Source organism: Dama dama, chromosome 4, assembly GCF_033118175.1.
Source record: "Dama dama isolate Ldn47 chromosome 4, ASM3311817v1, whole genome shotgun sequence".
Lineage (NCBI taxonomy): Eukaryota > Metazoa > Chordata > Mammalia > Artiodactyla > Cervidae > Dama > Dama dama.
Window position 1 is genome coordinate 62,986,089 of NC_083684.1, and position 19,240 is coordinate 63,005,328.

The 19,240-nt window shown below is 45.4% G+C and overlaps 1 protein-coding gene and 1 non-coding gene across 2 annotated transcripts; one reads left to right on the top strand and one right to left on the bottom strand.

Moving 5' to 3' along the window:
- Positions 1–689: 689 nt before the first annotated feature.
- LOC133055141 (zinc finger protein 501-like) lies at positions 690–10,625 on the bottom strand. Its single transcript, XM_061140594.1, has 6 exons — positions 10,575–10,625; positions 7,331–7,457; positions 3,240–3,244; positions 1,560–2,066; positions 1,308–1,451; positions 690–1,223 (listed from the first exon to the last, which is right to left on the bottom strand). Exons 1-6 carry the CDS (start codon positions 10,623–10,625, stop codon positions 690–692), a joined length of 1,368 nt encoding a protein of 455 aa, XP_060996577.1.
- A 1,222-nt stretch (positions 10,626–11,847) lies between these two features.
- On the top strand, positions 11,848–11,954 carry LOC133055395 (U6 spliceosomal RNA). Its single transcript, XR_009692670.1, has one exon. It is a non-coding gene; the product is annotated as a U6 spliceosomal RNA (small nuclear RNA).
- Positions 11,955–19,240: the final 7,286 nt, after the last annotated feature.

A 19,240-nucleotide genomic window follows, 5' to 3' on the forward strand; every position in this document is an offset into this window, starting at 1 on the left:
ATGATTTCTCTCTAGAAGGTCTTGTCTCATCTTTGAGTAGCAATCATCAAAAACATAACTTTGCATACACACTAAAAATGAAGCATAGCAGCATGGAGTAACTTGAAAGTTCAAGAACATATCTTGGTTTTCAAATAATCACAAATCGTGTCAATATAAACAAAGATATATTGCTAATAATTGTACATTTCTAAATACCAACCCTTCATCTTGTGATCCATACTAACATATCAATTTTCTATGTTTTAACTATGGATTACTGTCTACAATACTTCTCCTGAAGAGAACTTCAAAAAAAAAGGATCAATGAAATGCTTTCTAGTGTGCAGGCTTCCCTGAAAGCTCAGTTGGTAAAGAATCCACCTCCCACTCCAGTATTCTGGCCTGGAGAATTCCATGGACACAGTCCCTGGGGTTGCAGAGTTGGACACGAATGAGCAACTTTCACTTTTTCTAGTGTGCAATATCTGGTGTTTATTTAGATTTAACTTTCATTAAATACTTCCCTACATTGTTTTATGTCATTTCTTATCTTTCTTAAATAAACGGTCCTGTATTTTCTGAAGTGTATGTTTAGGACAAACCTCTTCCATCACTTATTTTATTACTAGAGTTTCTCTCCACTATGTGTTTTCTGATGTTTGGTAAGGTGAGAGCTCTGATTAAAGCCTTTGCCACTTTCCTTACAGTTATAAGGTTTTTCTTTCAGTATGAATTCTCTGATGTCGAGTAAGATGTGAGTTCTTGATAAAGGCTTTTCCACATTCTTTACATTTGTAAGGCTTCTCTCCAGTATGAATTCGCTGGTGTTGAAAAAGACTTGAGTAGTGACCGAAGGCTTTTCCGCATTCTTTACATTTATAAGGTTTCTCTCCAGTATGAATTATCTGATGGTAAGTAAGACCTGAGTGCTTTCTAAAGTCTTTGCCACAATCCTTACATTTATAAGGCCTCTCCCCAGTATGAATTCGCTGGTGTTCAGTAAGAGTTGAGTAGTGACTGAAAGCTTTTCCGCATTCTTTACATTTATAAGATTTCTCTCCAGTATGGATTACTTGATGTTTAGTAAGACATGACTGCTGTCTAAATGCTTTGCCACAATCCTTACATTTATAAGGCTTCTCTCCAGTATGAATTCTCTGATGGTAAGTGAGACCTGAGCCCTGGTTAAATTCTTTGCCACAATCTTTACATTTATAAGGCTTCTCTCCAGTATGAATTCGCTGGTGTTTAGTAAGAGTTGAGTAGTAACTGAAGGCTTTTCCGCATTCTTTACATTTATAAGATTTCTCTCCAGTATGGATTACTTGATGTTTAGTAAGACATGACTGCTGTCTAAATGCTTTGCTACAATCCTTACATTTATAAGACTTCTCTCCAGTATGAATTTTCTGATGGTAAGTGAGACCTGAGCACTGCTTAAATTCTTTGCCACAATCCTTACATTTATAAGGCTTCTCTCCAGTATGAATTCTATGGTGTTGAGTAAGGTTTGACTTCTTATTAAAGGCTTTGCCACACTTCATACATTTGTGCGATTTCTGCTGCATATGAATTACCTGATATTGAGTAGGACATGAGCTACAAGGAAACACTTTGCCACATTCTTTACATTTGCTTGGTTTCTCCCTAGCATGAACTTGCTGATGCAGACTGAAATGTGAACACCTAAAAATGGCTTTGCCACTTTCCTTACCTTTGTAAGGTTTCTGCTCTGTATGCATTCGCTGATGCTGAGTAAGCTTTGAGTTCTGATTAAAGGCTTTGCCACACTTTGTACATTTATAATGCTTCTCCCCAGTATGAATTCGCTGATGTTGACTAAGATTTGAGCAAGACATAAATGTTTTTCCACATTCCTTACATTCATAGGGTTTTTTGCCAGTGTGGATGTGCTGATCTTGACTAAGCTTTGAATTCTGATTAGAGGCATTGCCACACTCTGTACCTTTGAAAGGTTTCCATCCTGAATGAATTTTCCTGTGTCTACTTAGACTGGATGAGTTAGTAAAGGCTTTCTCACATTTCTTACACTTGTAACTTTTCTGCAGATCCTGAATATTCTGCTGTTGAGTAAGATTTGAAGACTGATTAGAAATATCACTATATTCACAATTATAAGTCTTCTCTCCTGTATGTGTACTTTTATTTAGTGGAAGACCTGATGTTTGATAAAAGATATTCCTATATGTACTATTTTTAGAATTCTTGTCTGAAGATTGAGGTACCTGATGTTTCATAGGGTTAGAGTCTTGTTCAGTTTTAGACCCAGTTTCATTGCATGAATAGCTTCTCACTCCATCGTAAATATTCTTGTAATTATTGGGGGTAGAGCTCTTGCTTAAGGCCTGATTCGTGTTATTACATGTGAGAAGTTGTTCCATAGTAACCATATCATGATGTGTATTGAACAATGATGGTGGGATTAACTCTTTTCCATTATTATCAACATTACACATTTTGGAACAGAGAGAAACTGTCTGTTGGTGGAAGAATAATGACCCCTTGCTCACAGATCCCTCAAATTGATTATATTGTGAGTTTTCCCTATCATTTTTAAATTTCTGGTTTTCAGACGTGCTTGAATGTATGTGTAATCGAAGCCTGTGTTCAGAGTGGTTTGAATGAGTATTTGCAGTAGAGACTGGATGACTTTCCAGATTTTCCAAATTTCCCTTCAGAGAATGTGTATGTTTCAAAAAATGATTTAAGCCTTTGCTTGAAAAGATACACATCTCTGCAGATGTTGATAACTGAAATGGGTGTTTTCCCCAATTTGACTCACATTGCTCATTTCTTTTGGCAGTAATGTCTGCATTATGTGAAACTGTCTCAGTTCCTTTATGTCCATATAAACATCTTCTAGGCCTTTTACAAAGCCCTGTATAATCCTGGTCTTTCATTAAATGTTCACTTCCAAGATGAGCTCTTTCATATGTTCCTAGGTTTGCCTTTTGGATTAAATTTTCTAACCTTGGATTCTTTGACATCAAAGCACGGGTGTTGTGAGAAGACTCAGCTGAAATTGACCAAATAAAAGTTTATCAAAGTGAAAGATATCAAATCTACTATTCTCAGTGAATATCCTTAAAGATGTATAGAAAATAGAGACACAAGAATCAAGATGCAAGAGGATTAGGCAGACTTGGAGTTCATCTCTCTCCACAAATGCATCAAGCATACATCAGAAATGGAACAACTCTCACAGAAGCCCCTCTGAACACTAGCAGAGGACCTACAACACCTAAAAGGACAAGAAAGATTCCCACTTAGCCAGGTAGGACCAAAGAAAGAAGGAAGAGGAGAGGAAGTGGGATGGGAGCTGCAACCCTCGGGGGGATCTGAAGAGAGGAGGTCTCCATGTTCGGAGAAGCCTCTCACTGGGGGAGCTCAGTTGGGACAGAAGGGGAGCCTCGTTCTCTGTGGGAAGAGAACATGGCAATGGTCTGTGGCAGCAGGACAGAGTGAGACCTGCACATGGGGTACTGACCCCTGCCCTGCCCACCCAGCCTTAGAGGGTGTCCACCGCTGCAGACAAGTGCTGGGTGCTGGAAAGTGGGGTGTGGAGACCAGACCCAGGCAGAAGACTCTGTTGGCTGTGAGGAGACATCCTGAGGGGACGGGAGGGAGGGAGGAGCTCTATAAATGGGTTGCTTGTGGAGGAAGTCTGAACCACCATAGAGTAGAGCGCCATTGTTGAGTGATGTCCGAAGGGAAGAACCCCACAGCAGCCTCTCTCCCCATGTGCTGGCCCCTTGTCCCTGGCACTAGGAAGGGCTGCCACCTGGGTGGGCTCTATTGAGGCCCAGCCACAGCCTCCCCCATGCCCCTCCTCTACAATCAGCAGACCCCTGTGCTCTGGGGCAGCCTCTGGATCAGACACCTGTGGGTGGGCCACATGCTCAGATGGAGCTGAAAGCACAGCTGAGCCCCAGGGTTAAGAATGAAAAGCTGAAGTGTCTCCTTGCAGCTGCACTAACAATGCTTTTACACAGGCAACCGGCTTTGTCAACTCAGTCCCTACAGAGCATCTGAAGGACAATCAGGGATCCCCCAGTCATGGAGGTGTAGCTTTAGCAGCTGTAGACTTTCTGGGTATGTACGTGGGGAGGTGGGGCCAGGCCACAGTCTGAGCTGTCCCATAGCACCACAGTGGATCCAGCTCCATGAAAGCAATTCTGGGCCCTGATTTCACTGGATCTATGCTGGTGACTTGGTGAAAACAACATCTGAGAGACACCAGGGCCATGTGCAGAGATACCCACGGTTGAGGTGGGGCCAAGTGCAGTGCCGACCAGGGTCACATGAGACTCACACAACACGTGAGCACACCCCGAGGGGAATATCCCCAGAGCAGCAGTCCTCAGGGGCTTCTCTCCCGGGGTTGTGGTCCAATCCCACCTGCCTCCACCAGAGATCAGAATCACAGTGAAGAAACAGATGTGGGGGCTCTGTTCCACCAACCAGGGAGCAGACCCACCACAGACAGGGTGGTGACAGCCACAGAGCCACGGGGAAGCTCCCCTCAACATCCAGGGCAGGCTCGGGTCACAGTAACAGCAATCAAAGCCCAGATCAAGGGGAGAAGGGCACAAGCCTGTGGACCGACCTCACCCCGCAGGGGGAAGACAACAGAGCAAGAGGAGCTAGGATCCTGCAGCCTGCAGAACAGACCACAAACCCAGAAAATGTGACAAAACGAGAGGACAGAGAAGTATGGTGTAGAGGAAGGAGCAAGACAAAAAGCTACAAGAACCACTAAATGAAGAGGAGACAGCAGTCTAATGATTACTTTCTGACTTAAGTCATCTGAAATGGAGACGCCGCTAGGTGCCTTCTAACTCTTTAACCCACTTCTTATTTTAGCGTGACCTATTAGATGCTTCAGAGAAGGCAATGGCACCCCACTCCAGTACTCTTGCCTGGAAAATCCCATGGATGGAGGAGCCTAGTAGGCTGCAGTTCATGGGGTCGCTAAGGGTCGAACACAACTGAGCCACCTCACTTTCACTTTTCACTTTCATGCATTGGAGAAGGAAATGGCAACCCACTCCACTGTTCTTGCCTGGAGAATCCCAGGGACGGGGGAGCCTGGTGGGCTTCTGTCTATGGGGTCGCACAGAGTCGGACACGACTGAAGCGACTTAGCAGCAGCAGCAGCAGTAGCATTAGATGTTTCAACCTAAACATCATAAATGATACTGACGTAGGTCTAATCAGAAAGTGAGGACACATAGGACAAAGTCTGGGGAAGCTCATAACAAGATTAATTAATAAAGAAGTAGTTCTTGAGAAATTAAATAAGAAATGAGAGTTTAAAAATGTGGTGGGAACACAGGGGACACTATCAATGCTCTGTGGAGATCTAGTTGGGAAGGAAATCTAAAAGAGTAGGTATATACTAAAACTGATTCTCTTTGCTGTACAACATTGTAAACCAGTTATACTCCAATGAGAATGTTTTTAAAAGACTATATTATCTAAAAATTGTAATAGTTTGAAACCATTAAAAAATATAGTGGAAAATGTTTTAAGATCTTATGCCAATTTATTTGAAAATTCTTTGAGCTAATTGAATATATTGAAGTCTTTTAGCATTGAGGAATTGCACCAAATACACTTAACATTTCATATGAGTTCATATGAAGAAAACAGAAACTTTGAAGTAACACTGAGATTTGCATTCTTTCTCTTTAGGGAGGTTTTGGTTTATGCAGTGAAGAAATTACTTAAATTTAAAATGTATAAGATCATATTTGTAGCTTCCAGTGTTTTAGAAATTATAAGTCAGAAAAAAACCCTCTGTCCACAGTATTCCTACAACTTTGGCAGTATGTCTACAATTCCACTCACATACTACCATCTAGTGGTAGAAACAAACTTTAATAGGAGCGTCTTAGAGTTATTCAGAAACGTGCACAGTTTTCCTAGGGCCCCCAGGAAATGGAATAGTAACCGCTTCATGCAAGTTGTCACAGGCCAAGAGGAGGTTTTCAGTTCTCACTGTGATTAAGAAAAGTAATCACTGGAGATGAATTCAGGAATGACTTCAGAGACAGAATGGGGCAGGTGATATCCGCCTATGACAGCAGCAGAAAGAAACCCAGCCTTCTCTAAAATCATTTCCACTGAAGGAGATCTTCCCAAACCACATGACAGAGGATGACTTCCTCACTGATACTTGGACCTGTCATTCAGTCATTGGCTCCATCCCTTCACACCTACCTGTGTATATGGCTGGCATCTCCAGTCTCCTTACATCCCAGGGATTCTTCATTTGCTCCAGAAAGGTGATCAGGTCTGGCTTAGAGACCACAAGACCTGCTTTCAGGAAAAGGAGTGTTTGTTTTGCTAGAGATTCATCAGTTTCCACTCTAATATGTATTCAGGTGAGAAGAGAAGGCACGTGTGCTAAGTCGCTCTAGTCATGTCTGACTCTTTGCCACCCTGTGGACTATAACCCACCAGGCTCCTCTGTCCATGGGATTCTCCAGGCAAGAATACTGGAGTGGGTTGCCATGTCCTCCTCCAGGAGATCTTCTCAACCGAGGGATCAAACCTACTTCTTTTATGTCTCCTGCATTGGCAGGCAGGTTCTTTACCACTGGTGCCACCTGAGAAGCCCAGAGGAGGCATGGTAGAATATTAATACAGCCTAGAAATAAAGTATTTGGGGACATCATTTCCTAGGCTGTATTAACATTCTCTGGTGTCTCAGCTGGTAAAGAAGCCACCTGCAATGTGGGAAACCTGTGTATTGATACCTGGGTTGGGAAGATCCTCTGGAGAAGGGAAAGGCTACCCACTCCAGTATTCTGGCCTGGAGAATTCCATGGAGTATTCCATGGGGTCGTAAAGAGTCGGACACAACTGTAATCTTGCTCATTATATTAACACTCTACAGAAGGTATGGTTGAATGTTAATATAGCCTAGAAAATTATATCCCCAAACACTTTATCAAAAGCACTTTTGTAACACTAACAAATACATAAAGAAAAGATCTTGAAATTCTAGTCAAGTATTACTAAGGCCAAAGTAAGTAAGTAGTGGAAATCTGATTTGAAAAGGAGAGTGGCACCCTCTTATACCACAGAACCTGGAGAATTACCACTAACCTAGAAGAAGGAGGCAGATCACATCAAGGAAAAGTCAGAATCTTAATGAATCATCATGAAGTCTTCTTTCTCAACTCAGAAATACCCATTTTCCCATAGAAAGCAGGGATCTAAAACTATTGTAAGAAGCAGAAGATTCCAGGACACATTCTAGAAATATAGGAACCAAAACCCAGTGGGTAGATAAGGGATTCTGGAAAGAAGTTATCCTCACCCAAGGAGGCCAGGTTCCTGTAGTTCTCTAACGTCACGTCCCTATACAGTTCCCGCTGACCGAGGTCTAGGCATTCCCACTCCTCTTGAGTGAAGTCTATGGCCACATCCTGGAACATCAGCCATCCCTGAAATACAAAGTACAGATGCCATGGGGCCGTGGGAAGATTTCCTAATGTGACCCAAGATGAAACCAGCAAGAGAAATGGTTTTGATTTAGGAGAGTGGCTGGTATTATACAATATAATTTTTACACAGTAATATTTTCTACCACATTTTAACCCCAAGAAAAGAGGATGAGATATGATCCATCAACCACTACAGAAATTCTTCTGATTTGGAAGAGAAATTACAAAATAACCAGATCAACATTGACATATTTATTTTTGAGTGTTGTACTCAGTTGACAGAGGATAAACTGTCTATCGAAAGAAACAGGAAATATTTTTAAAAAGCACTTCCTGATCCAAATGTTCTGGAGTGGGCTCAGTATGTCACATTTTTGACAAGCTTATTTGAACTAGTAATGTTGAAAATTCTGCTCCATGAGTGACAATGTTTGAACAGCAACGAAGCAGAATAGTAAGGAAAGAATTCATATTTAACTTTGAACTTTAAGTGCTTTACAGATTTTACCCATCTGATAGGATAGTAACCTCGGTGACAAGAATCATTTTAATGATCTGGTATATACTATATGTCTTTCTGACAGTTTTTCAGAGTCTTAAATGTATAACAGAAATAATTTAAAATCAATAATGTTGCTGCTGCATCTTTTGGCAAATATTTTAACAAACATTCTTTAAATGACAGCTTAACTTTTACTTCAGTTTATGACTCTAGACTTTAATAAAACAGAGACAAATGCACAGAGCTAACTCTAATGAAAGTTTATAGAAATTCCTGTATTTGTAAATAATACTAAAAACAAGAAAAGTGTTAGTCACTCAGTTGTGTCCTACTCTTTGCAACCCCAGGGCCTGTAGCCTGCCAGGCTTCTCTGTCCATGGGATTCTCAAGGCATGAATACTGGAGTGGGTAGCTATTCCCTGCTTCAGGGAATCTTCAAAAAAGAAAAAGAAAAAAATCAATCAAATGATGTTAACATGTTCATTCATAGAGATGTACACTAAAATGGGATACTTAGTAATAGAGAAAAATTGTCATGTCGATAAAATCAGGATAATTTTTAACTGATTGAAAGCGTACATAAATATTTGAGGATGATATTATTTTAATTTTTTTAAAATAGACTAGGGTGCAGACATATACAATGATAAAAAATTAGAGAGCTCTGGTTCTGAATCTTTTAATGTCCTGCAAAATCTGTATCATTTGCATGGAGCTATATTTTAAAATTTAATACAGTTGAACATAGATTAGCACTAATATGATTCTTGTAAACATTTTGGAAAATACAGAAATGTGATGAGACTATATCTGTGATGTGAGTGTGGAGTGTACTGGAAATGATCAGGCCTGGGCTTGAGTGATGAAAACCCCCACTCCTAAACCCCAGCATCTCTACTAAACACACGTGAGTGTTGTCAGTTGCCAGTGACTCAACCACAAAAACAAGGGCGTTTGCCATCTGCCTCTGGGGAGAATGAACACTTTGGTGCTACAACTGTTGACTTCAATCCCCTCGAGGAGTTCAGGGTGGATTGAAGCACTCTGCTCCAGCAAAATCTGGTGGCTCAGGTCTTTAGAGAGTTAGATATTTTCAAGAACTGCTTTCATGATCCCAATCCTTGCATCTCTTCGTATCTAGAAAAGCACTAAACCACTCAATGATGACATCAGCTCCCACGACTGGCAGAAAACCTTTTGTAAAGTAAGCGCTTGACTGCACTGCACTCCCCCTTCACCAAAATCACACACAGACCTTCCCCCACTGTCTCTTTGGAGCAGTCTCTCAGAGCTATCTGAGGTGCTGTATCCTGGGCGGCTGTCCTCATTTTGCCCCAAATAAAACTTAATTCACATCTCTCAAATTGTGCATCTGTTTTAGCTGACAGTGATCATTTTTCAAAGCAAAGAGTGACTAAGAAGATACGGCGTTTCCTCATTAACTGTGATAGGCATATCCATAACTTTTTCTTTCCAAGACCCTTGTTCAAGACAGGGAAAAAAAAAAAAAAAATGAATTTCATAGCGTGGAAATCTCACAGAAGCACCTGAACCAGTGAACATCAGAGGTCATAGGGTACATGGAAAAATGCATTATCACTGCCAGGTATTTTGGCAATATAGGAAAACCATGATCTCAATCTATCAAGAAAAATGTCAGTTTTCTGCAAATTCCACCTCCTATATACCTCCCATGATCTGTAGCTTAATAGTTCATTTTTTAGTACATATTTCTTATCGGTGTAGAGGATTGTCTATGCTACTTTAACTTCTGACAAATTCTGGAATGCTGAGTTCATTCTACTAACAAGGACATTTTCTTACTCCTGTTCTTCCTGTTCTAAAGAGCTGAATTGCATTCACATGTAAATTCACCACGGCATTTCCCTGACTTCCCTAAGATCCCAACACCGAACCACATCCCAATGGGAATCTCAGATACCAGTGCCTCTGAAGGAGTCTTTTGGGCCTAGAAAAGAGAACAACAGTCTCAAAGGCCCCTTGCTGAATCATCTAACTTCGGAGAAAACAAAGCATAACTTTAGTTCCATGCTGATGCTCCAGGCCAGTTGCATCTATCTGGGACTTATCACCCCCTGTCCGGAAACCTACCACCCCCTACACCCGCCCAGAAGACTTATCACCCCCTGTCCAACTACAAGTGTCATCTCAACAAAAGAATACTCAAAATATCCCGCCTGATTGACGTTTCCCTTATCGCTTCCACAAACCTCTCTATAAGTATGAAGCCTCCCTGATCCCTTTCGGCGCTCAGCCTGGTGGTTAGGCCGACTGTCGCCCCTCCTTGCCTAAATAAAGGTAACCTACTTCTGTTGAGGTCGTCTTTCCTTTTCTGCCTCGCCGGAACTGTACCTTACATTTTTGGTGCCGAAACCCGGGAGGGGGCGAGGCCCTCGTCTCACTCTCTCTCACTCTCCCTCCCTCTCACTGTTTTCCCCTTTTCCTGGAGTCTGGGAGCGCAAACATCCTCCGAGCTCACTTCTCTGCCAGGGCTCTTAAGTTCCCCTCGGGGACGCCTAGTGCCTTCGTTAGCGGAGCAAGCCTTGTGCTAAGGCTTTATTGATGATTTGCGTACCCCTAGGCCTCGGCTTTACCCCCTTTTCTCTTTCTCTCTGACGACCTCCAGAATAGGGACCTTTTGCCATTCGACCACTCTACATGCAACACCCCACTCCAGCCGGCCCCTAGATGAAGGTAAGATCCGATCTGGACGGGGTTCTAGAGGCGCCCTAGAGCTCAGTCCTCTCCGGGTCCCAGGGACCCTGTAGGCCACTCTGTGGGCGACGGTGGGGGACGCTCCACCTCGACACAGAGCTCTCTTCTCATAACTCCTATTGCGACTACGGGTGACGACTCGAGTTCCCAATAGGAGCCTCTGCTTGCCTTTCAATTATGGGGTCTGGCCAATCTGTCCCAAAAGATTCCCCTCTGGCCTGTGTTCTCAAAAATCTCAAACCACTCTCACTCACTGAACTCAAAGCTAACCGCTTAAAGCAACTCTGTACACAGATTTGGCCTCAATACCAATTAGACAATCAAGACCGCTGGCCTGAGGTCGGCACATTTGACTTAAACATTCTCCAAAATCTCACTGACTTCCTTAAACGGAATGCCAAGTGGTCGGAGATCCCCTATGCCCAAGCCGTTTGGGCCCTTCGGAGCAGGCCCTCCCTATGCCAGGCCTGCTCCACCCATGAGGTCCTTCTATGCACCTTGCCTCCCAAGCAAAAGGGCTCTTCTTCCTCAACTAACCACAGACCGCAACCTTCTGCACCCCCAGAGTTCGACCCCGCGGACGAGCCCCCTCCCTACCCGCCACCCCATTGCCCCTCTCCTTCCCCTTCATCCAACTCACCTACTGGCACTGAAACCTCTCCTGACTCCCCCTCCCCCCTTCCTTCCCCCCCTGCCACACGGTCACGTACCCAGCACATGTTTCCCCTGAGAGAGGTGGCAGGACCAGAGGGCCCCACCCGAGTCCATGTGCCATTTTCATTGTCAGATATGAGCCAGATAGAAGAAAAGTTAAGATCATTTTCTGAAAATCCTACCAGATACAGAAAAGAATTCCTGAGACTCTCTCAGGCCTATAACCTCACATGGAGTGACGTATATTATATCCTAAATGCCACTCTCACCCCAGATGAAAAAGACCGTATCTGGCAAGCGGCAAAAGCCCATGCTGATCATTTACATAACCAAGACCGGGACAGCCCAGTTGCTGATGAGGCGGTGCCTCAGTTAGATCCCCACTGGACTTACCAGCCCGGTGACCCAGGTATCAGGAGACTCAATCATATGATCCCCTGCATTCTAGAAGAAATGCAGAAAAATAGTCATATCCATGTCAATTATGATAGAGTCAGAGTGCTCGCTTCGGCAGCACATATACTAAAATTGGAACGATACAGAGAAGATTAGCATGGCCCCTGCGCAAGGATGACACGCAAATTCGTGAAGCGTTCCATATTTAAAAAAAAAAAAAAAAGATAGAGTCAGAGAAGTCACCCAAGGGGCAGATGAAAATCCAGCCTTATTCTTGGCACGCCTCACAGAGGCAGTCCAGAAGTATACCAACCTAGATAGCACTACCCCTGCTGGGTTACTGTACCTTCACGTTCACTTCATCAGCCAATCTGCCCCGACATCAGATGCAAGCTTCGCCAACTAGAAAAGGGCCCTGAGACCCCCCAGAGAGACCTTCTAGAAGTAGCCTTCAAGGTGTTCAATAATAGAGAGGAGGAGGCTAAGAGAGAAAAAGAACGTGAGAGAAAAGCTAAATATGCCCTTTTGGCAGCAGCAATTAAAGAAAGAGATCAGTCTGGCCCAAGTCATCCCAGAACGGGGCTTTAAGACTCCCCCCGGACCCTGCTTCCGATGCAACCAGTCAGGACACTGGGCAAAGGCATGCCCAAACCCGCTGCCCCCCACAAAAGCATGCCCAACCTGTGGCCAATGGGGACACTGGAAGATGGACTGTCCCCGGGGGTGCCCTGGCACCCCTGGGGAGGTCCCCACTTCCCAGACCTGGAGAGTGGAATATCCACAGGGACGCCCTGGTGCACCTGAGGAGATCCCCACTTCTCCCCGGAACCCCAGCCTAACTCTACAAGAATTGTTCCAATGATGGGGCCCGGGTTCCAGCCCCCCGGCCCGTGTCCTGAACACGGGCTCGAAACTTAGGGTAGATGGGGTAGTGGCTGGAAAAAAGACCTCTTTTATAATAAACACTGGAGCCACTTTCTCTCTCTTAACTTCCTACTCTGGCCCAACTCAAGATTCAGAAATCACAATCAAGGGGGTCTCTGGAGTTCCCCTAAGGCCAAAAATCAGCCCTCCATTACTCTGTCAATTTGGAAAATCAACCCTTATACACTCATTCCTCATAATGCCTCAGTGCCCAATGGCACTTCTAGGGAGAGATTTGTTATCCAAATTGGGGGTCTTTATTACCATAACCCCCTCGATACAGTCTCTATATTCTGCATGCAGATGGCACCTGGACAGTCCCTATCCCTCACCCCTGACCTTCCCTTGGATCTACCTGCCTTAGACCCCCAAGTCTGGGACACTGATCACCCATCAATAGCCAAACATCATCCCCCAGTCCACATTATCCTAAAAGACCCCTCGACTATAATCACCCAACAACAGTATTCTCTCACCCCAGAGGCCCACAAGGGACTTAAGCCTATCACAGACCGTCTTCTTCAAGCCTCTATCCTAATTCCTACCCATTCACCACACAACACCCCTATTCTGGCAGTAAGAAAGGGACCAAACTCTTGGAGACTGGTCCAGGACCTGAGAAAAATCAATGAGGCTATTATGCCGACATTTCCAGTAGTCCCTAACCCTTACACCCTTCTGTCTACCATACCCCCAGCTGCAACCCACTTCACAGTATTAGATCTCAAAGATGCTTTTTTCACCATCCCCCTCCACCCCCTCTCCCAACCTCTTTTCGCCTTCACCTGGCAAGACCCCGAGACTCACGTTTCCCAACAGCTAACATGGACAGTTCTCCCCCAGGGGTTTAGAGACAGTCCCCACTTTTTTGGACAGGCTTTACAAAAGGACCTACAGACTCTCAACCTAGCCCCGAGTCATCTCCTCCAATACGTAGATGACGTCCTCCTTTGTAGCTCAACCCGAAAACTCTGCCTCCAACATACTGCCAAACTCCTTGGGGCCCTGGGATCCTGGGGTTATCGGGTATCCCAATCTAAGGCCCGAACAGTCCAGACAAAAGTCACCTACCTGGGACTTTCCATATCCCATCAACAAAGAACTATTCCCCCAGATAGAATCCAGGCCTTAATTGTCCACTTCCAAAAACAAAAAGGGAACTCCTGTCTATCCTCGGCCTCCTAAATTTTTTCCGTATCTGGATCCCCAACTTCTCCCTCACTGCAAAGCCGCTCTATGAAGCAACTAAAGGATGTCTGGATGAGCCCTCCTTTAATCATTCCTCGCTGGCCAATCCTCTTCGCCAACTCAACCAGAGCCTCCTCCGAGTGCCAACTCTCCACCTGCCAGATCACACCAGACCATTCTTTCTCTTTGCACATTCCAACCAAGGACAGGCCCTGGGGCTTCTATGTCAGCGGGCTGGAGACACCTGGGCTCCCATAGCCTGTCTATCAAAATAGCTGGACATGGTGACCAAGGGGTGGCCTCCCTGCATACAGGCCATGGCTGCTATCGCAGCCCTCGTACCCAAAGCAAATAAACTCTCTAGACATGCCCCTTTAACAGTCTGTTCTCCACACACCTTCCGAGACTTGCTGTCACATCGGGCTTTCCTCTCCCTTCCCCCTTCCAGGGTACAGGTCCTACATGCCTTTCTCCTCGACCCTCAGCTCTCATTCTCCCCCTGCTCTCCCCTTAACCCCGCCAGCTTATTACCCATGTCCTCTACAACAGACTCCCTCTTACATAGCTGCAGTCTAACAGTAGATCTTACCCAAAACCCCTTCCAACACCCATCCTAGACCCAGACACCCCACATTGGTTCGTTGATGGCAGCTCTCAAAAATCCCCACCGTTTGCAGCAGGATATGCCATCATCCAGGGGGACCTTCGTCACAATCATAAAACCCAGACAATTGAAGCTACACCGCTGCCACCTCACACCACCTCCCAACAGGCAGAACTGATAGCTCTCACCAGAGCTTTATCTCTGGCTAAAAAATCTAAGGGTTAACATCCACACAGACTCCAAATATGCCTATAACATAACTTCACTCAAACATCCTAATATGGAGAGAAAGAGGTTTCCTAACCCAAAAGGGATCCTCTATTATTAATTCAGACCTGATTCACAAACATCTAGAGGCAGCACTCTTACCAAACAAAGTCGCAGTCCTCCACTGTATGGGACATCAAAAGGGAAGTCTCATATCAGCCTACAACAATGCTGCAGACCAGAAGGCAAAAGAGATAGCCCTGTCCCATCCTTCCCTCCAGTCCCCTGTCATCTTATCTTTGACTCCACCCGACCCTCCCACCACCAGAGAAATCCTCTCTTATCTACACTCACTTTTTCATCCCTCATCCAAGACACTCCAGCATTTCCTCCGTAACCACTTCCCCATATCCAATGCTGATCAACAATATTTAGACAACCTTACCCGCTCCTGTCAAACATGTCAACGTACTAACCCCAATTCCAACCTTAAACCAACATCCTTTCCAACCCATCAAATGCGAGGCAGCCTCCCAGCACAGGATTGGCAGATAGACTTTACTCATATGCCCCGGGTCCGGAGGGTCAGATACCTACTAGTCCTTGTAGACACCTTTTCGGGATGGGTAGAAGCATTTCCCACTACAAACAAAAGAGCCCACACAGTGGCCCAAATCCTCCTCACAGAAATTATCCCCAGGTTTGGGCTGCCTTCATCCCTACAGTCTGATAACGGCCCAGAATTTACATCCAAGGGCACCCAACAACTTGTCCAGTTCTTACAGATACCCTGGAAATTTCACATTCCATACCGTCCCCAGTCCTCAGGAAAGGTAGAAAGGATGAATAGAATAATCAAAGAAACCCTTACCAAATTAACCCTCGAGGTACATCTGGATTGGACTAAACTTTTACCAAATGTTCTCCTCAGAATACGGGCTTTGCCCAGAAAGCCCCTGGGGCTGAGCCCCTTTGAGGTGATGTGTGGAAGGCCCATGCTCCCTCCTGGACTCCCCCCTGAACCTCCTCCCATACCAAGCTTCCTACACTCCCCTCTGCTGGCACAACTCTGCAATGCCCTCTGGAGATACGTCAACCACAATCTGCCTGCCCCTGAGCCCCAAGTCTCCCTGCCCCCTTTACAAATTGGGGACATGGTCTATCTGTCTGATAATCCCCAGGGTGACCTAACCCCAAAGTGGCAGGGACCATTCAAAGTCATCCTCCTTACCCCAACTGCAGCTAAACTCGAAAAGGTCACTTCCTGGGTACACCTCTCTCGTCTAAAACGAGTCACCTCCAATCCTGCGCTGCCCTCCTTAAATGACACCTATCAGGTCTCCCTCACAGGACCCACCTCCTTAAAATTCACCCGGCGACAACCCCTGTCAACCATCGGAGAGGACACTGAATGACCTGGACTCTCTTCAACCTACAACTGTTCCTGACCCAACTACTACAAGACCTCTGGACCAGTGCCCCGACAGGAACCTCCTTCAAAGACCTGACTACACTGCTGTCTCAACTGTGGCTCCAGGGAACCTTCTACAACCTGACTCCAGACGAAATCGATTTCTTCACTCTCATTCTCTACATCATTCTACATCCTAATGAGCACGGTTCCTCCTCAGATTCAAACAACCACCAACTTGGGGCCTTCTGCCCTTCACCCTGACTGGCCTCTCCCTGTCTCTCTCACCATAACTGCACTCCTAATCTTAGTCCTTGCTATAGGCCTAGTAACTGTCTCCCCTCAGGACTGGCCGCCTATCCTTCGTCTTTCCGTGGGCATCGCCTACGTTGCTGGCTGTGTTCTGCTCCTAGGGCGCTATTTCCCCTGCACTGCCTAACCAACAGCCCATGGCTCCTCTGTTCCTCATCCTTGCTGCGCTCCCCAGCCTTCTGGCCACTCCCTGCCCCTGCTCAGACATTTATTCCTACCTACATTCCTCATGTTATAATACAGCTCCAAGACCATGCACCATGAACCTCGGGGGCGGGAAGTCCAAATCCCTACTCACTGTCAAAGTACAAAGGAGAGGGAGTTTCATGAGTACCTGCCATAAGCCAAATGGAAGAAACATATGTTTTTATCCCATTACCCACTGGGGGTACTCAGACGGGGGAGGGGTACTAGATCAAAATCGGGAAAAGAAACAAGAACAAGTTATAAAGAACATAATTCCCCAGTTACAGGCGACCCCTGAGCCTTACAAATGCCTAGACCTCCTTTCCCAATTACGGCCTCTCCTAAAACCTCCCTCTGGCAACCAACACCTTACCCGCCTTCTCAACTCTTCCTTCCAATTCTTCCAGTACACACAACACACATCCCAGCATTGAATATGCATGTCACTGTCTCCCTCACCACACATAGCAATTCCCTTACCCTCAACCTGGCTGTCACAGGGCAACTATACCTCCCCTTCCCAACAGAAAACTACACCACTCATTGGGCCAGCCTCTGACAAGGTCCTACTCTCAGCCTCTTCAAACCTAACCTGTATCAACTACTCTAGTCCCAACTACACTGGTCTTACAAACTCTGCTCCCTCCTTCTGTTCCACTTGGGTTTTCTGGAACAGCACAAATAATTGCACCAATCCAGGAATCTTCATTCTCTGTGGGACCTATGCATATTCATGCCTCCCCTTAGACCCCCCTGGACCCTGCATCTTGGTCTTCCTGACCCCAGGCCTAACATTCCTCAAAGAGGAAGAGATAGAACAAATAGTTTACCCCCAAGGGGAACTGTCCCACAGAAAAAGATGAGCTGTCATAGCCCCCCTCCTGATTGAGACTGGCATAGCAGCAGCCCTAGGCACCGGGATTGGAGGCATCTCGACCTCTGCTCATTTCTATTACAAGCTGTCCCAAGAACTTAATGAAGACATGGAGCAGGTAGTAGAGTCCTTCGTTTCAATCCAAAAACAAATTAACTCATTAGCTTTGGTGTCCCTACAAAATAGGGGAGCCCTGGACCTTCTCACTGCTGAAAAGGGAGGGACCTGCCTTTTCCTAGGAGAGGACTGCTGCTATTTTGTTAATGAAATGGGCATAGTCCAGGGCCGAGTCAAAGAACTTAGAGACAGAATTGAACGCCACAGAAAAGAGTTACAAAACCTTTACATTCCGCAAAACCTGTTCCAACAGATACTCCCTTGGTTGCTCCCTTTCCTGGGACCATTGGTACTTATCATTATATTCCTCTTATTTGGACCCTGTCTCTTTAATCTCTTTCAAAGGTTTCTCCAAGAATGGATTCAGGCCATCTCTCGAGATCAGGTCAAGACCATTCTTCTTCTCGAGAGCCTCACCTCAAGCTCAGAAAAAGGAGACTGTGGGCCCTAGGACGATCCTCCATTCCAGACCCAAAACCGTCGCCCCTATCCAGCAGGAAGTAGCCAGAGAGATACGGCGCCCTTTTTCCGTTTTTTTTTTTTTTTTTTTATGATTTCAGGATCTGGAATGAAGGAGTCTTATGGGCCTAGAAAAGAGAACAACAGTCTCAAAGGCCCCTTGCTGAATCATCTAACTTCGGAGAAAACAAAGCATAACTTTAGTTCCATCCTGATGCTCCAGGCCAGTTGCATCTATCTGGGACTTATCACCCCCTGTCCGGAAACCTACCACCCCCTACACCCGCCCAGAAGACTTATCATCCCCTGTCCAACTACAAGTGTCATCTCAACAAAAGAATACTCAAAATATCCCGCCTGATTGACGTTTCCCTTATCGCTTCCACAAACCTCCCTGTAAGTATGAAGCCTCCCTGATCCCTTTCGGCACTCAGCCTGGTGGTTAGGCCGACTGTCGCCCCTCCTTGCCTAAATAAAGGTAACCTACTTCTGTTGAGGTCGTCTTTCCTTTTCTGCCTCGCCGGAACTATGCCTTACAGCCTCCCCGTGTTCATCTCTCACAAAGTGAATGTACTCAACACTGAAAGTCACTATTTCATGCTGAGAATTCATCATGCTCTATACCCGGGATACAGACAATGGAGAAAAGGCTCTGGGACATCAGGGAGACGCAACCTGAAGAGCTGGTTTTCACTATTGAAAAAAAAAAAAAAAAGGAAAAAATAAGGTGATAACAAGCATCCTAAGCAGAAAAATTAGCAGCAGAGAACTAAAGGTTTGCAGATTCTCAGTCCAGGCGTTTCAGGAAGAAAAGCAGACACAGCCTCAGACCCAGGACAGGACACATACCTGAGAAGCTGCCATTTCCTCCTCTTCTTCCTCCTGCTGTGCGTCTTCTCTGGGGATGTTACATACCAAACTCACATCTGCATGTTGAGAAAATACCTTCAAAGGCATCCATGCAGCTGTTTAACCTGCAACTGCTGCAGGGAAAGAGAAGAAAACGTTTTCCTGTTTCCCTCACCCTTTTCTGAGGTCCTTCTCGACTTTCTGTGTTCCCAATCTCTAGTGGGGAATCAAGACTAACCGGATAATACTAATCATATCCTGGTGCTCTACACTATTTGCAGATCGTCCGGGCTAGTTCTTCTCGCTCCTTTTCGAGTTACAGAGAACAGTTCACGAGAGACAATGGACCCGCCTTCTGGGCTAG

Excerpts from the sequence above, each read along its gene's own strand:
- LOC133055141 (XM_061140594.1), bottom strand. The coding sequence starts at position 10,625 with ATGGCAAAAGGTCCCTATTCTGGAGGTCGTCAGAGAGAAAGAGAAAAG. Across the intron at positions 1,452-1,559 it reads CATGTCCTACTCAATATCAG|TATAAATGTAAGGATTGTGG; the intron begins GTAATTCATATG and ends GGAGAGAAGCCT. Across the intron at positions 1,224-1,307 it reads CATGTCTTACTAAACATCAA|CGAATTCATACTGGAGAGAA; the intron begins GTAATCCATACT and ends ACTAAACACCAG.